General features: G+C 40.1%; 1 protein-coding gene across 1 annotated transcript in view; it reads right to left on the bottom strand.

Moving 5' to 3' along the window:
• GUCY2C (guanylate cyclase 2C) overlaps positions 1-11,169 on the bottom strand; it is a 46,775-nt gene extending 35,606 nt beyond the window's left edge. Inside the window, exons 1-6 of the mRNA XM_068401677.1 lie at positions 10,959-11,169; positions 9,912-10,024; positions 8,535-8,602; positions 5,230-5,445; positions 2,715-2,836; positions 1,759-1,855 (exon numbers count right to left, since the gene is read on the bottom strand). Of these exons, the coding sequence (XP_068257778.1) occupies positions 1,759-1,855; positions 2,715-2,836; positions 5,230-5,445; positions 8,535-8,602; positions 9,912-10,024; positions 10,959-11,169 (827 nt within the window). The remainder of the gene's footprint in view (positions 1-1,758; positions 1,856-2,714; positions 2,837-5,229; positions 5,446-8,534; positions 8,603-9,911; positions 10,025-10,958) is intronic.
• Between the last annotated feature and the right edge of the window lie 8,075 nt (positions 11,170-19,244).

A 19,244-nucleotide genomic window follows, 5' to 3' on the forward strand; every position in this document is an offset into this window, starting at 1 on the left:
TTCAGTTAGTACTGTATTAAGAATTTTTGAGGACCACAGGCTGCGCTCCACAGCCATCAGATGGGATTCTGACACCAGAGCCCTGTCACTGCCTTTCCCTGAGCCTTCGACTTTTACATTGCACTTTTCACCCAAAGAATTTTAAAGTGTTTTTCACTCAGACTTGGACTGAACTAGCCAGATGAAAAGGAAACTTCATTAGACTCCACCAGACTGGATAATCCTACAGCATCCCACCTCCCCTGAGGGAGGCTTAAAGCTGTGTTTGTGTCCTGGCTGCCAGAGGGATCAGAGCTGAAGAAAATTTAAATCCATCACTCCTGGAGAGCATGGGACCTTGCCTACTGTCTTCTCCTACAGTTTGAGTTTGGGTCTAACACGTGTCTGTATTTCATTTCTGGTTTAAGAAGAAAAACATGATTTGAGATATTCAGCAAAATCAGGGGTATGGAGCAAATTTAAGGAGGGCAGCATATGAAATAGGCTGAGGCAGCTGGGTATATCAGAAGGATGCGTATAACAGCAGAGAAGCCCCTTATCGCCATCACCTATTGTGAGGCAAAAATGATACACACAACACCAGTAAGTAAAAGCACTCACGTACATAGTCCCCATTGTGCATTTGCAAAGAAACAGGAATTGTGGCCAGCTGCCTCAGGAAAAGGGGACTTCTAGTCCCTGGATAAAGTGGTGCAAAGTCTAAAGCTCTAGAGAGGCACTTCTGAAGAAGACAAAGAAGATCCTGTTAGAACTTGAACCACAGGCTCCAGTTCAGACTCAGTTAATCCAAAGTGCCTCAGCTCTGCCCTGTCAAGGTCAGCTTTAGACATGAGGGCTGGGAAGTCCCATGAGCTCTGGAAGTTCATTTATTCTTTTGCTACGTCAACAGTGAAATAAGTAAGATTGAGACATGGCCACATATATTTGCCTTGTGATCATCCATACCATTAAGCTGCCAGCACAGTCCCGGGCATGGTTTTGGTCTAGGCCAACTAGCTTTCTCCCAGACTGTGACTTGCCACGGTGACCAGAGCCATATCCAAAAAGCAGTTTGGGCATCTACACTTAGCCATATGGATGTGGGCCAGAGATCAGCTCTCAGTCCTTGAAAGCATTGATAAGGCCAGTTTATATCAGTCCTCATCTATAAAGATTTTGTAATCAGCAATATGAAGATGAAATTGAAAAACAGAAAACTTAGGTTGTATACTAAGAAATGTCTCTGAAAAGTTAAATTTCTGTAGTTATAAAGATGTTGAAGAGACGGTTATAAAGTGGAAGCGTTATAAAGTGGAAGAGACAATTGTACCACTCTTAAATAATTTTAAAATTGAATAAACGGAGCCTAGAAAAATATACTGTAAGCCACATTTACATAATTGTCTGGTTGGGCAGAGTGTATGAAAAATGTACAATATCTCCTATAAACAGCTCATGACCATTCTGACTTTTCACTCTGCGGTTCTTCCATGGCTTCCTGCAGTGAGTAGTCCACAGAATTACGTTAACCCTACATGCTCTATCACTGCCTTAGAAAAGTATTATGTGAACTAACAAACAGGAATGTTGTAAAGGATATGCCACAAATTAAACACTAAGCAGCTTAGATAAATGGCAAGACATGAGGAAAGACAGCAGTGGAAAACATTTTGTGAGAGAGCATTTCTTCAACAAAACAGTTCCACTCAGACTATTTTCATGATCTCTATCCTTCAGCAAACTGCACAGAAAAGAGGAAAAGCAAAGGTGATACTTTACTTGAAGAGATCTATCAGGATGATAACAATGTTATTATCCACTTCCTCCGTCCCTAGGTCTGTGCCGACGTCAGCTGCAGAGCCACACATGATGATCACTACAGATTGGGCAAAAATGGAGCCAGATTGGTGAAAGGTACAGACAAGAAGAGGACATTTGCCTACTTTCCCATGCTTGAGTAGCAGGCAGTGCTGGGCTAAGGCACATTAGCTGCACTGTGCTGGGACCCAAGCACAGAGCTACAGCCTCTCTGCGGTAAGACCAGGATATTTGAGGGAAAGTGGTAAAAGGTGCCTCAATGCCTGCACCATTTTCTGTCTGATTGCACCAGAGCACTACCATTATCTCATTCAAATAAGCATTATCAGTTCTGATGCAATACAGGCTACTGAATATGAACATTTCTAAGTTAAACAGCATTCAAGTAATAGTTTCATTGGCTTACTTATTACTCTCACACTCACTTGGCCTGCTGATACCAGGTGCTTAGTCTTAAGAGAAGGTGAGGTATTTGCTCATCCATTTTTCTAGTTTAGATGGATCACTTCCAGAAGAAGTGCCCCTTGATGGCACAAATGAGGCCCATATATGTACCAGGGCTGCAAACACAGGAATGGTAGAGAGGTAAGCATTCTTGTAGTATCTAAGGCCCCTCTTAGGAGTTGTGATTCCTGGATTTCTGAATCTTTCACAAAACGGAGCTTGTGCCTAGATGGAAAAATTCACCCCAAAAGCTCTCTGGAACCAGCATGTTCCCCCTGTATTTTATGGGGATGGAGAGAGGAATCTAGGAACTTTGTGCCATTTTATGTTTGCATCCATGTGAAATGGCATATTTGCGTTTCGTCACCATTTCTGTGGAAAGACCATCCCTAAAATGTAACTAAGGGGTAGGTCTGATTTCCTGGAAAAAGCAACTTACCTGCAGGGGAAAGTGTACTCTCAGCCCCCCTTACCATTGCTTTTCCGGTCTGGATCTTTCACAGTTTTTCTAAGCTGCTCCGGAGTCCTTAAAATGTCCTTGAACTTCAGTTTTTCGGAGAAGTGTGTGATTCCAGCATCTAGTGCATTTATGTACCTGACACAAGGGAGCACAGATATTGTCAAAAAATTGCTAACTCCCCACAATTTCCTAAATAAGCCAAAATGTGAGATAGGCTGTTTACAGCACACAAGAGCATCTGTAAGGCAGTATGGAACATTTTTTTTCTGCAGCAATAGAAGAGAGAAGATCAATACAGGGCATGAAAGACTTAGAAGTGTTTGGAAAGTCACCCAGAGGTATTTGAGCCTGGTTGTACAAAGGTTTGGAGTATACAATGATGTAATAAGACATAAACAATTAAGACAAGAAATCGGGGATATGGTGAAATTACAGTGAATGAGACTAACTGGGAAGCTCTGCTGTTTTAAGACATCAGTGATGATATTAGAAGAAACGTTAACATTCAAAGGAGTAAATGGGAGCTGCAGAAAGAACTGAGGTAAAAAAAACACACATACCCTGACTGAGAGAGAAGCGAAGGAGGGAAAATAGCAACAAAAAAAACCCTATCCTGAGTCAGTTAAAACTTGAAGGGGAAAAATGAGGACAGCAAAAAAAACAACTAAGTGAGTAAAAGCTAGCTAAAAGATTAAGCAAAACCAGCCAACTCCTAAATCCTATTCTTGCCTCAACATGTTGTGTCTGAGAAGAGAGATTCTGTCTGAAATAAAGTTAATGCGGAGGGAAAACCAAAAGAAATCTCTTTGTTTTCAAACTGCTTAACTTTTGATCTAGCAACACTGAGATCCCAGTCCTATAAGCTACTAAATATATTTTGCTTCCCATTTTTTTTCAGGAACAGAATCATTAATCACTAATTTACAGGAACATATGCATAGTTGAGACATATTCATTTCCCCAATTTTGCTGTCACTGTGGGCATTCACTTATTTTCATACATATATGGGGAAAACAACTAGCCCATGCAATATAACCTGTGCTTTAGCAAAATGGATTTTTTAAGTTAGACAGTTCAAAAACCTTCAAGCTGACAGTTTCTATTAAAGCAGAATGAGATGCATTTTTACAACTATATTAGGATGAAAAATGGGCAGAGACACAAAACAAATTTTAAAAGTTTTTGTTAATTCAACAATAAAGAAAAGGAGCTTGAACAATTCTGAAGACATAAAGAGGGTCCTGAACAGAAGTATTAATAAAGATAAGGTAAGAAACACTTGGGAAATAACTTACATGCATTGACTTCCCTGAAAGGTATGAAACCTGTGGGATTAAAGGGATTTACCTAACATGTGAATAGTACATTGCCAATTATAGCTGCAAACAAGGAGAAACAGGGATTGTAGTAAGAGATAAGCAAAGTGCACTGTTTCAAAGCATCAGAGAGGTAATCACAGCAATTACATCATGTGATCAAGATGCTATCTTGCTGAAAAGAAGGAGGAAACAATAAAAGTCCCTAAATATCTACAAAACAGTGAATTGGAGATCAGTTTTTAGGCCCCTTAATTCAGAAAAAAAATTTAATTCTGTATACAAAATCTTCTGTAAGTACATGCTTATATCATATTTAAGCTGTCTCTGAAGCCAATACAGTAATAAATTTTGCTTAAAATTCTGCAAGTTCCTCAGGTTACGAATTGGAAAGATAAATAATATTTATTTCCATGAATTCTTGGCTTTGAGCTACATTTATAAAATTAGTAGGAGAAACAAGATTTTTTTTTTTTACTTAATCAGCATTTTATGTCTCGAAGTTGGAAAAAAAATCAAAGGATCATAGAAACACTCAGATGAGCTGAAAACTAAATAAGATTAAATAATAGAAGATTAATGATAAATATCAGTATATTAAAGAGTCTGACTATAAACAGCCTTTGATTTTAGGCAAGTAGAAAACCCAGTATTCTTGAGAATTAAGCACAGCCTGATGTTTCAGGTCACAAAGTGAAAACTGTCTCCTTTGCTCCAAACTGGTGAGAGCATAGCTTAAACTCTGCAATCATTGGGGGTCATTTTGTTCAAAGAAAGATACAGTTTGAACTTTGGAAATGTTTTGGAGTAACAATAGTGCCCACAGATTGAAACCATTAATGTGGTGAAACATTACAAGAGCTTGATAAGACCTCTGACCTAAAAAGACATCTATAGAGAGCCCAATGGAGGAGCCTCTCATGCCACACTATTTACATCAAGGATGCAGTAAACAGGTATTTCCAGCAGGGACAACATGTGGGCTATGCTGTCCACAGGAAAAGTCAAGGCCTGACAATACTTAAAAGTAGACTGAGTGAAACATTCAGATATGCAGTACAGCTAAAGGGTATAATTCATCTTTTCCTTTTCTCATTCCTTGGTAGCCGTAAGGCACCTCTCAAAATGTAGGACTCAAAGGACAGCTTGTAAGAACCATGTCTGAGGATGGAGTTTATCACAGCTGGGTCAGAGGGGGATCCGGATCTTACCAGAGGCATGCCTCTGAGTTTTCGTTCCTCTTGTAAATGTAGACAGTTTCCCAGGTTGTGGTTTTGAATGGCAGACAAGATTCTTTCCAAAAATAATAGAAGAATTCATTCACTTTCCTGGCTGGGGTCAGAAGGCGGGTTAGGTTTACTTTGTAGTCACAGGACAGTCCAAAACTCCCTACAGAGATCAGAGGCAGGCTCAGTATTGTTTCAACTCTGAAGGGAGAGACAAGAGGACAAGTCTGAATGGATTGCTGTCGCACCAAGGCAGCTGCCACATGATTTCCATCCTCAGCTCTCTCTCCTCTTGTGCCCTGCATTAGTTTAACAGAAATTTGAACCTGAAACAGAAGGCTCCTCAAGAACACAAGCAGATTTCAGGTCAGTATTGGCACTGAAAAGCCCTGTTGAACTGGTCCAGGCAGCTTCTCCCACTGCCCTCAATTCCCCGTGCCCTTTTGGGTACCATCCACCACTTCAGCCCAAGGGCTGTGAAAGGAGTCCAAAGGCTCAAGGACCCATTCGATTCTGCTCCCTGGCTGCCATTAACATGAGATGGATTTGATCTCTTTATTGGGGCAGCACTGGAGGGTGAAAACTTTTTGCCATCAAAAAAAGCTTTACTCCTACAACTCAACGGAAAAGTCTTTTAGTTTCACTATGGCATATTTTAGGAGCTGTACAACAGCAGCGATCAGGGAGAAAAGCTAAGGCAACCCTCTTCTGGCAGGGAATTTGTAAAACAAAGATATTTTTTATCCACAGAGACAAGAAGTTTTTAAGGATAAAAGTATTTTCCTAGATGCTTCAATCTTACCAGACTAGACTCAAAATATTTCAGTTCTTGTATAGTAAGTGTTTTTCTGACAAGGAATTTTGCCTGCAAAAACTATGGCCATTAGAATTCTTGGCATTATTGTGACAAAACTTTACTTTCCATGTAAAGTTCACTTAACAAATTACAAGGTTTATACTTGTTGCAATAGAAACAGACACAGATGATGTGATAAGTAATACCAGGAAGAGCATTTCACTAACGAAATGGACATTTTTCTGAGTGACTTAGAATAGAATAGACTGTTTCAGTCAGAAGGGACCTACAACGATCATCTAGTCCAACTGCCTGACCAATTCAGGGCTGACCAAAAGCTAAAGCGTGTTATTAAGGGCATTGTCCAAATGCCTCTTAAACTCTGACAGGTTTGGGGCATCAACCACCTCTCTAGGAAGCCTGTTCCAGTGTTTGACCATCCTCTCAGTAAAGAAATGCTTCCTAATATCCAGTCTAAATCTCCCCTGGAGCAGCTTTGAACCATTCCCACACGTCCTACCACTGGATATCAGGGAGAAGAGATCAGCACCTCCTTCTCCACTGTCCCTCCTCAGGAAGCTGTATAGAGAGAGCAATGAGGTCACCCCTCAGCCTCCTTCTCTCCAAGCTAGACAAGCCCATAGTCCTTAGCTGTTCCTCACAGGACATGCCTTCCAGCCCTGTCACCAGCTTTGTTGCCCTCCTCTGGATGCATTCAATGACCTTCACATCCTTCTGAAATTGTGGGGCCCTGAAATGCACACAGTATTTAAGGTGAGGCCGCACCAATGCTGAATACAGAGGGATATTCACCTCTTTGGTCTGGCTGGTTATATTGTGTTTGATGCTCCCCAGGATGTAGTTTGCCCTCTGGGCTGCCAGGGCACACTGCTGGCTCGTATTAAGCCTGATGTCTATCAGCACCCCCAGATCCCTTTCTGTAGGGCTGCTCTCCAGCCACTCCTCTCCCAATTTATACTTGTGCCTGGTGTTACTCTGTCCTAGGAGCAGGATCCAGCATTTGGACTTGTTAAATTTCATCCCATTGATCATGGCCCAATGATTTCCTAAATTAGAGATGGTGAAGATGTTGGAGGTAGACAGTTGGGCTAATCCCAAACCACACTTGTTACTCCTACCGTTCTGTCACAACACTCCAGCAGCCGCTGTCCTTATAGAGCTCTTGCAGTTAACACTCAGTGTCGCTTAATGTCCATTTGACAAGCCAAAGATGAAACCCAGAGAGCAGCGGCTGAGCACAGGCCATCGCAGGCCATCGCTGCGTATGGAGTGCCCCCACCCCCAGCGCCCTCCCCACACTTAAAGTGCTGTAAAGTGAGGTGCTTGTTCTGATTTGCAAAGCCATTGCACCACAGGCAAAAGCCAGCAGGCTGTTTGTTAGTGTTATTCATTGCTTTGCATAAACTTCCACTATTCATACTTTTTTTACTAGTTTAACTGTGTCAGAGTCTGAGGAAAAGACTTTGGCATCATCCTGGGCAGCTCCATATCCAGCAGACAGAAAAGCAAACATAAAGTTAGGAGGCACAATGAATAAAATGGGGTATATTGCATAATATTTTACCACGGTTCTATACATATGTAAGACTTACTCTTTTGATTCTTCTATAAATCAATATCACATGCATTCACCAGTAACATTGTATTCACTTCTGGTCATGCCACTCAAAGAAAAGTATGGAGCCAAAAGCAGATAAAGCTTGAGGTAAAAGTGTCTCAATCTTCCCAGTATCTCTCAGTGAAATCAAAAGGCTACCAAAGTTTAAAAAGGGAAGTGATTCACATGGGTAAAAATATGGATTTGTATGTCATGACTGATGGGGGGTTTTAACTGTTTTATTCTAGAAGTCTGCAGATTCAGCTTACACTTTTCCTAATATCTGAGAATGAACACATTAATGTATAATATAACATAGAATAGAATTATATAGGTTCATGTATGATATGATAGTAGAGAGATTCATTCTTCATGAATGCTTCCTCAGGCAGAAAAGTTAGGATGAAACTGGCTGCTCCCTATCTAAACACTCTTTACTGAAGATGGTTGTGGTTTTTGGATCTTCTCTTGACACATGTAACTCAGACCCCTCACAATGACTGAACACCCACTCAGAAGGACCTCTGTTGCTGCAGTGCTGTAACGTCTACATGCCTCAAGGTAACATCTCTTTCCTGCTGCAGTTGCTGAAATGTTAAGTCTTTTGAGCCCTTAATCAATCAACTTACTGTCAGCAATTAGAAAAGTTTCCCTGCTAGAAATGGGATTTCATCAATGAGCTTTGGAAGGGGATTTTCTTTTTCCTACCAAACGCAGTGGTTATGCATAAGAGTCTTACTGCCTTGACTGTAGACTTCGAGGTGTCTGATGTATCCTAAACCCCAATGCCTCTGCTGGCTTGTTGCACACAAAAGAACTTGTTCAGCAGTTGATATCTTTAACATCACAATATTAGGGGGAAGAGGTGGTACTTACGAGACCATTTGGTAGGTGGCATAAGTGCAAGCAGGTCCTATGACAACACAGCCAAGTGTGCCATTATTCTGAAAGGCATCAGAAAGAGTCAGTAGTGGGGACAGTGCAGAGGACTGGCAGAGAGGGGAGGATGGAAGAATGAAGAAAAATTTAGGATTTGAGAAGGAGTCACAGAATTTACCCAGCAAAAGCAAGAACAGAGTAGCAAAGGAGCTACAGAAAGGTTAAAAGAACAAACCTAGTGTGAAGGAGGGAGGAATCACATAAAGCTAAGAAAAGGCACAGGACAGAATAGTGCCTGTGGTGAGTATGACCCGCATTAAGAGACAGGCAGCAAGTTAGGATAAAAATATTGCAATTGTTACAATTGTACATATGAAATTACACACCCCAGCAGTGCTTGCATTTGCAGAAGACAGAGGAGTTGGAATTACAAGATACTGTATATCAGAAAAACGATTAGTTATGTGCACGTGAAGCTTGTATGAAAGAAAATCCTTCCATGACCACCAAATGAGGCCTGACCAGTGGCTTTGTGTGTCATGTGGGTCTTCTTAACAAAAACTATGGGATGTGCTCATACATTGGTAGATTTGAGAATTCACGTTGGATTGACAAAACGTCACTCAGAGGTGGCGGTTAGACATAAGAAAATCCACCGAAACACGGCTTCTTGTAAGGCACCAATTCTAACTGAAGCTTTTCCCCATATTAGGATATTCACATAGTTTCTCTCACGTGACTTCTGTGATTTCTAGTGACAAGTGAGCACTTCATCTTTGCCCTCTGGGCATAGTTCTATACACATTTATTTGGTGTCAGTGCCAGCCTAATAACCTCTCTGCCCACATGTTCCCATCCTTGCACAGCTCTCTCTGTTGTGTATTTGCGTAAACAGATAGTGAACCAGATCAGGGTCTGATCCAGTTGGAAATGGGCCTTTTTTGCTCTGCTTGGGCTGTTTGAGTGTTTGGGATTTTTTTTTTTTGGTTGGTTGGTTGGTTTTTTTTTTTAATGGATTGCTTTGGCTATGTGGCCACACAAAGAGCTGTGCAGATATGAAAAAAGAGGACAACTTAAGCATAAGAAAAGGAGCCTGAAGCAGAAGGCTGCTTTAGCTGGCACTGGCACCAAATGTTCAATGACAGCTTCTGGGAAGCATTCGTAGAATCCCTCCCCAGTATTTGCCTACTTGTCTTCACAAAACCTACAGGAACATCTTCTCTTTGCAAACTTCACTTCCCTGTCAAATTTGTTTGGAACTGAACAACAGGATCAAAAGTTAATAAGGAAAGACAGAGAGACATATGTGCACACACACGCAGAAAGAAAAAAGCCTTGTCTCAGGAAATCAACTTAAAGAAGCCTGCTACTCACATAAATTTCCCTTATGAGCTCCACACCTTCACAGGTGCTGGTACGACAGCCTTGTGAGACATAGAGGGATGAGGTAAATTTGTGGAAGGTGGCATTGACTGTAACATTTTCTCCTGTAACATAAACATAAAAGTAAACAGCATCATGAGTTGCAGATAACCACTAATACACTGTATCCCTCTTCTTCTGACACAGGTCTGAGCAGTCTTATGCTAGGATGTCTCCCACCAAAAACCTGCTAGAAAGTCCACCTACCACGTAACCCCCACTATTTAGGATGAGACCGTAAAATTTGCTCCAGTGTGGACTGCTGACTACTTCTGCTGAGTGCTAGTAGTTTCAGTACAAAGTACTTTTAGTGTTGGCCATTATTAGAGACATTTTTTAAGGCTCTGTAGGAAGTAATAGAGAGACCACTTTCCAATAAAATTGGACAAAATGTCTTCAACAAGAGGGCAGAAAGGGAATAGGTATCATTTCTTTAGAACCTCTTTTTCCCATTATATTCTAGAGAGTAACAGTAGATTGCTGATATTGAAAGGAGAGGTAAGATATCAAAATAAATAAAAGCATAATCTGCAGTGACTCTAAATGAGGGAAAAACACACGGACTTTCTTCACACTTCAAGTCATAATGTGATCAACAGATGGGGTCAAGAGGAAAATTATTTTCAGAAAGTAGAGGCTAATCCAGCCAGGAGAAGAAGCAAGGGCATCCAAGTTACTGCACTAGATGGGTCACTGGTCTTGTCTGATCCAGTTCAGCAATTCCCATGTTCACAATCCCGACTGAACATCTCCAGAAAAGCATGTAGGAAGAGTCTGTCCAGACACCATGAAAGCAAATATAGTTCTGCCCATCTGTAGAGCACTTCTGTTTTTACAGAGGGAGGTCATTATTTCTATAAGATCTACATAAGGTGAATGGAGAGGCAAGGAGCCTATCTGAGGAGCAGTTTGCTGAAGGTCAGATGAGTAGAAAGCTGTGGCACAAAGTCTGACAAGAAACCGGAGCAGGAGAGGAATAACCAACACCCATTGCCTTACCTGTCATCTGGAATTCATTTTGTACCCTTTTCAAGGCTTCCTTCACAGCTAATTTCAAATTATCATTACTTGATGGGAAGTCCAAGTAATTCATGAGCATCACATTGATCACATAATTGTTGTTGCTACACTTATTTGAACCAACTTGCTGCAGCAGCTGGAGTGAGAAAAGCAAAGGCCAAAGGGCCAGACCAAATATCTGTTGCTTCATTATTGCTCAGTTTAGACCCATTGTGTGTGCTCTCTCTTTTCTTTTTCTCTTCCAACCCTCTTTCTTTCAGATACGCTACATTGGTTTTGTTCCCGGATAGGACGAAAGAGATCTCCACGCTGTAGATTCAAAGACAGGCTGCACGATCCTTCTCTCAGGCACTTCCCTATCCCCCTCCCCGCCTTCACCTCTGCCCGCCCCTCTGGTGTACTAGGTGGCACTCTGTTTGTGAAAAACTGGCAACAGCAAAGCTCAGGAAAGCAGAGAGGCTAAAGGTTGCTGTGAATGTTTGCTCATGGAAAGGCTGAGGCTATAAAACTGAAGCATTACCTGAAACCTTGCCTGATAAGAGCACTAACTCTTCATCACAGGGATGAGCTGAGAGAAGGAAGGGGAGGGGACAAATGGACTGTAAAGATGACGCTTTAAAATGGAAATAAAATACAAGGTTCGCTAAAGCCTTGAGGAAAACAGATGGTTACTTCATGTTTGCATTGCCCTACATCTCTGGTTACATTGCCACACCGTCTCTGCTGTCTGGGCTCATAAATCAAGGGTGTATTTTCTTCTGTGATAAGTTACCAATTTCATTCCTTCAGCTTTTACAATTGAAACCCTTTTTGTGTTGGCAAAAATGTCTGACTTGCAGTCCTCCAGACCAGAGCCTTCAATTCTACTTACAGAGTGAACTCAGCACAAAGCTTGTCTGCTCGTACTCACCCAGCATTGCACAGCAAAGCGACCCAGGTCTGCCCCAGATACATTGCTCTCAGGTAGCACAAGTCTCATTGCCGATTCCCACCTTGTGAGATGGCTTCTCAAATGGGGACCCAACATATTCATACTTTATGTGATGCAACCTCTTGCATCAGGTAAGGTTTAGCAAAGCTGACGGCCACCTCTCAGACCTGTGGGACCAAAGCTACATTATAAATGGCATTGCTAAAAGGCACACACTAAAGGACACCACGGTATTGTTCCCAGGTAGGGCTCTTGGGCTTTCCTGAGTATTTTTCCTGAGAATGGTCTCAGGGAAGGTAGGTAAAATGAAGGGAAGACAAAAAAAAAACCCACAAGCCTTATGGATAAGTCTGGGCACAAAGGAGAACTGCATGATAAAAGGAATCAACAGGCAAATTTAAATAAAGTACTGGGTTTGACTGGTCTGAATTTGGGGTGTTTGTGCATACCTACAGCTGCTTCTGTTTTTCTACTGAAACCTGGACTGAGGCTGTCAGATAATAAATCAGTTTACTTTTATTACCTTCCTGTAATAATTTTAAGACAAACAAGGGAAATAATCAATCAGCAAAAGTGTAAGTAACAGTACTTTTGGTATAAAACAGAACAACAATTCCCTGGTTTCTTTCAAAGCCTGTATTTAAAAGGTGTTGAATACACTTCAAATATATTTGCACAGACTTTTTACATGATCCTATTTTAATATCAAATGATTATTTCTTGAATCTTTCTTATACCAAACAACAGAGGAGACCATGAGCCAGCATTTAAGAGCAGACCCTGAACACCTCAGCATGTCTAAACTAGTATTTGTAATTAGTAGTACAGTAATGCTAAATTAGCAGTCTGTCATGTAAACAGCTGGACTAGTATGGCTGGCTAGAGCCACAGACTGAGAATAGAATATAGCTTTTCATGCTGAGATCATCTGCTCCTCACTGCCTCGTTTTATAGGTATTTACAACGTCCTTGAAACTTATCCCGTATAAGTCAATAAGAGTTTTGCCATTAACTTCAACAGAGCAAGATTTGCATTTTTATACTTTTAGCGTATTCAAGCCAGCATGGATAATGCAAGTAGAACTGAGTATTTTACATTGCTGGTCACACAGGGGGTATGTAATGGCACTGAGATCTCCCTGGTTTTGTATCTATTCATGTATTTATTTGGCTTTCATAGCAGCTTAAAAATGTCCTTTAAGAAAAAACAGACAAAAACAACTATAGCCTTAGCACAGCACTTCTTTTTACTCTCTGCTTTGTCCCCTGCCTTCACAGTGCCACAGGGAGTCCCAGTCAGAACATGTTATAAATGACTTGTTGACCTCTCAAGTTTTTAATTGCCTGGTGTGTGTAGTCTCTCAGTGACATGTCCCATGATGGGAGCATGCCTTGAGCATCGGATGACATGGAGCAGGAGGGAATGCGGCAGGAGGTTGCAGCTGGGGTGAAGCAAGCACTCCCTGGATCCAGCTGAACACCACACTTTCCCTTGTACCTTGGGGCTTGCACATCAGACAGTTGCCTGGCAGACTGATCAGTAACATCTGCTTCATGGCGTAAGAGAGACAAAGAAAAGCTGTGGCATCGTGCTGTGAACATGAGAGTTACTGACACTACAGATGATCATGAAGATGGAGAGAAGAAAAAATAGATGAGTGAGCCATATGTTTAAAGCACAAAAATTTGATGGGCCTGCCACGAGCAAAAGCAAAAACTTCTGTATATTTGTGTTTGTTGCTGCCTGTGCCTGAAGGATCTTTAATCCCTGGGGAACAGAAGAGGTGAGACAGCAATGCCAGTCCATTCATAGTGCCCTGGCTGCAGAATGAAGCTGAGCTCCGAGGATCCCAGCCAGCTTCATCTAATTCCTACGTAATGGCTGATCTAGCAGTCTATAAAACCAAGAGGTTGCCAGTGACACAAACCAGTCAGATACCCCAAAAAAACTTCCATGTGTCTTCAGGGCACTGCCCCCACTATCTCAGTAACTCTTCTCCAACTGTGAGCCAGCTCTCACGTTTCAAAGATCAGTCAGGGAGTGATACAGTTCAGAAACCTAAAAGCCAAATCGTGTGTCAGAGGAAAGAAAAAAAAGCTTTTTGACTCCTACAGGTGATTGCAGCTTTAGTTAGAAATACTGTCTTACAACAGAACTACAAGTAATGGGAGCATCCTGAAGGCAATGCAAATGACTGCCTTCCCCTGAATGAATGTGATGACATGGAGAAGCAGAGCAAGACACTCAAACACCAGGAATACCCTGCCTAAGGTAACCTCTCCTGACACCCCCAGGATAAGCCACAAAATTTATTTTTGGGATAAATTAATGCAATTAAAGCACATCTCCTGGAACTACTTATTCTCTCTTTAAAAAGTCAAGGTTTAATCACCTTCTAAGGAATAAAGTGCTAAGAAACTGCATCTGATGTCCCCAGTGCATTTTTTCTAGCTGTGGCTTCTAGGCATCAGCAACTGTTATCTTGTCAGAAAGGTAAAAAAAGATCCCAGCATTAAATATCTTCACTATGTGCAAGTATGTGTCCAAAAAGTCAGTTCTTAGGTGTACATCAGTTTGAGGACCTCATCTTTGTAATCCTAGCATTATTAACAGCTGATGGACGTCTCCCCTTGAATCATTGAATACAAACCCTGTAGTTTATCATTTATTCTGCCTTCAGAAGCATAGGGACGAGTAAGATGCAGATAGGCAGGCCCTGTATTTATTTGTCTGAAGACAAAATTCAGTCCTTCACCAACAATACCTGTGCATATATTGCATGGCTACAAAACACCATACTAGGTCTCTGTGGGTGTTCTTATAATCTGTGTCAGATTAGAAATACCAACTCGAATTAACTCACCAGAGAACTGTATCACTGGTTTTAGTGAAAAGTGATTTTTAGTGCCTGATTTTACAGCACTATTTGTTTGTTCTGCCCTCTGTTCTATTGGATAATAAACAACCAGATATTATAGGATGTATTTGAAACAGATAATCAGCACTGACTTCATGATCTAAAACTACTCTGAGATGTTCTCTTAGTCTTCTGGAATATTCAAAGACACTCAGACAGAGAAAAAGAATCCAGAAGAGCAAAAAATCCCAAAGAGTTGTTCCTCTACATCTTTCAGCCTATGTAAGATGATGCTCTACAGAACATTTTCCAGTCCTTTTTCAATGGTCCATGTGACAGGGCTTTTCTCATTTCAATGGCTTATTTTTTGTACAGAGTCTGAGAGTCCTGAAAAATGGGAATGATAGGCCAACCTGGGCATCACAGAGTCCAGCCTATCCACCTCATATTGTAAAAATGCAACCGTGTTCAGAACAAGGCACTGTGTACCTCCAATACGTTTACCACATTTACTTTTAGGATTTTTTCGCTGGCATGTAGCCTAATTTCTTTTTTACTTAATTACAAAAATATTTCCACTTGCCCACTCAGAGAGGAGAAAATAGAGAGAAGATGTGGAATGAAAATTTCAGAAAGCTCAGAAGAGCCAAAGAGTTACGTGAAAGTATCAGCTACCCCCAGTCAGTCAAACTACTACGGTGGAAGTTGGCACCAATAGCCCTAGTAAGTCTGAAGACAACACAGACATATTGTCAGCTCATCTTCAATTTCTTTGGTACCAAACCCAACCAATGTAGCATTTTTCAAGCAACTATTTTGTAAAGAAACACACATTATGATACAATTGTTTCATTTTGCAGAATAAAATATTTTGACAGTGTCCTTTAAAATGGAATTTTTTTCTCCATATTTGCTACAATTCTTTATTTTCTCAGTGTCATTTAATTATGATTGTTATGATCAACTTATGAGTTTTACAATTGTACATTATTTTTTTTTTTCTCCAGAGCTGGGAACTTTAATTAGTACACAAGAATCCGAGTTTCCATTAAAATAAAAGAGATGCTGTGAGTCTCCAGTGTTGCAGAATTGGGAAATGTGAAGAAAGGACATTAAAAAGAATCTGAAAAGATATGTAAATAAAAAGAACAGCAGATGCATTTATGTATTTAATTCTCACTTACTTAAAAAATAAATTTCCTTGGTTTCAGTGGCCATGCCTATGTTTTTGAATAAATGAGGTTGTCAATATTGTTTCTGTAAAATACAGAATTTTTAATATGAAATTTGCATGAGACATTATATGTTGTAGTAGTTGATCATATCTAGCCAACAGGATAAATGTAGAAAATCTTCAAACAATGTTCTTTTCAAGTTCTACCCACTATTACTAAGTCTGATTCCAAATTATTTTGATTGTCTGGGGCTTTAACAGCATTTACCCTATTTTTTAAAAAGATTTGGAAAACCATGATGAAAAAAAAATAAAGTGTTTGAGTTTCTTTTTTTTCCCAGTTTTGTTAGAGGTTGGAATCACAAATGTGACTACAGACAGAAAAGAAAACATTACAGTACTGTAATGTCTGTGCTTATTTAATGCCAGCTATAGTCTGTATAGTATAAAGATACCTTCTTTAACCTTCAATATTACAGAGAAGACCTAGGACATGAAATATTTTTGTCTGTCTTTTAAATGATTTTTCCAATATTTCTACTATCCAGATTTAGAAGACAGCAATGTAAATGTTGACAAACATAGCTGTATAGTATACATATATAGCAGCTGTATATATGTATGTAGTATACATGTATAGCAACTGTGTAGCAGCTATGTTGGCTTCTCAGAACGGATCTTTTTTCTTCTCATTTACTACACAAGAATGTAAAGAAATACTTTACAAATATTATTCTTCGGGACTGAAACTATCTAATGATAAACAACAAGCCTGTAAAACAGTGTGCAAATATGTGGGTCATGTGTTGCATGATCCTGATAATACAGTATGATCCTGATACTGTACAAATCCTGATAAAGCAGAAGTCCTCATTATATTGCCATTCCCATGGGTTATTGAGAGTTTAGATTTGCTCTTAGAGATCATAGCTGCTGCCACAGATTAGAGTGGAATTACACTGCAAAGCACTGACTGTTCTCATGAGAAGTTACCCATCTAGTAAGAGGAAATACACAGACAAGGATAAGTTGTAATTGGAATTGCATCATACTACCAGCAGCTTGGGTGGTGGCCACATCTTCCCATTGATCTATATTGCCACATACCAGAAGATGAAGCTAAATATGTGATGTATCATAAACATCTACCTCAATTAAGAAACTCTTCTTCCTTTTAACCCTTTCCCAAAACACATACACGTTGAAGTGAATATTATTCATAATAATAATTATTATTATTCATAATCCATATTATTCATCCAACCAACTTGTATACTACTGAAATAAATAGTAAGAAGTCTTTCCTCTTAACAGCTGATTTTGTACTCTTTCTCTAAAGGACTTTGCTTCCGTAGTGACAGGACTTATTTTTCTTTTCAGCATAAGAGTTAGCCTCTGTTCTAGATTCAGCAAGATACAGCTCTGCCAAGTGGCGAATGTAAGCTATCTGTAATGTGCAAACATCTGTTCTGGTTGTCCTTATGAAGGTAAAGGTCTCGAGTGTGTAATAATTTATGTCTTGGACACATACTTCAGTTTCCTTAAACTCTTTTTATTAAACACTATACATGTCTATACTATGTGATGGGATGGAGTTATGACATCTTCAAGCTAGTGCACACTTGATCCTGCAAATCCATATGGCAGTGGAATACTGTGCAGATATATCAGCACATGTCCTGGACCAGTACAACCGCATTCTCTGAGACATAGCACTTGCAATGATGTGGCTTTCTGGCTTGGGTAAGTTTGTATGTATCCAGCTAATCATGCATTGCATTTTCAGTTCTGACACTGACTTATGCTGGATCAGCAGATTGTCTCACCTCCCCTCCCTTGGTTCTACATACATTAACTTCCAAAAACTTACCTAAATGTGACACTGAAATCCAGTACAAGGACAGCTTTTAAGTTACTTTTATTAATTTGACTGAATTTTGATGACAGGTTGGGTGCTGGAAGTATCAGAAAAATTCTGAAGGTGCAGTTCCCACAAACCCATACAATCACAGACATAAACACCAGTGAAAACTAAAGAAAGAGGCTCCCCTAACAAAATAAAGATAAAAATTATGAATTTTCATTTCACCATTTGGAGGTTTTTAATTGACATGACTGTTGTTTGCTTTCTTGAGCTGGGCAACAGAGACCTGACAAGAGCATTAAACCCACACATGATTTGTCACTTCTGCAGGCTGGTCTTTGCTGTCAACTTACATATTTCACCTTCTCTCATTACAGGTGGTCTATCCAGGGTGGATTAAAGTTCAGATGTTCCTGAATCCATAAAAAAGAAGCAAATATTCTTCAAGTTCCTTGCTTTTAAAGGAATCATTTCCCATTTACTCATCTCGGGATTGTCTTTGTAGCGTTAACAGGGCAGCATTTCACTGCTCTCTTTTGCATACCATTTATCTTGAGATGTTGTCAGATGCATTTTCAAAGATACAAGAGGCAGAATATGGTGAAGCATCATTACTGAAAAAAACATGATCTTACCCAGACATTACGGAAATTGAAGCATGTGATTGTTGCTGATGCAAAGGTCACTTCTTAACCTCTTGCTTTGGTTATACGACAATATTTTTTCCACTTCTTGATTTTCCTTTCTCTCCCTTTTTTCTTTCCTTCCCCTCCTTCCTCTCCTTTTCTTAGACCTCACTTTCCACGCTCTGATTTTTTATTTAAACGCTCATTACACTCTCTGATGCTTATCTTGGTCTTTAGTCACAGGTGCATGACTTCCCTTTTGCTGCTATCAGCGTAAGTCAATTCCCTCTCTCCCAGCAATTCTGTGTGAGAATAAACATGATCATTAATCATTTTACAGCTCACAGCCTCCAAGATAATGCCACTGGCTAGTAGTATGGCGATGGTAAGAACTGCAGCAGTTTTCCAGCGTTATTAATAGAGTAGCTGAACTTCTTGACTTGTCTTTAATTTATGAAATGTCTTCTTGGTGTTTCATATGAGGAAAAGATTATAACATCTCTACCTACTTTGATCTGCATCTTAATAATAATTTCTACAGCAGATATGATAAAAATATTTTGGTCAATTTGATGCTGGTGAGAATACAGGATTAAGTTACGTGTCCTCCTACACAATCGACTTTAGTGAACATCAGATATGAATGGAGACTCCTACTGCTCTGAATGGGTTTTAGACCACTCCTGTATGCAGAGTCCACACCAATTGCCATAATGCCAAATTTTAGCATTTTGCCCCCTACTTATATTGCTCACACACTATCTACAGGTAGCACCTCTACAAGTCAGGAGATAATTTTTATGCTGCATTCA

Source organism: Nyctibius grandis, chromosome 5, assembly GCF_013368605.1.
Source record: "Nyctibius grandis isolate bNycGra1 chromosome 5, bNycGra1.pri, whole genome shotgun sequence".
NCBI classification, from domain to species: domain Eukaryota; kingdom Metazoa; phylum Chordata; class Aves; order Nyctibiiformes; family Nyctibiidae; genus Nyctibius; species Nyctibius grandis.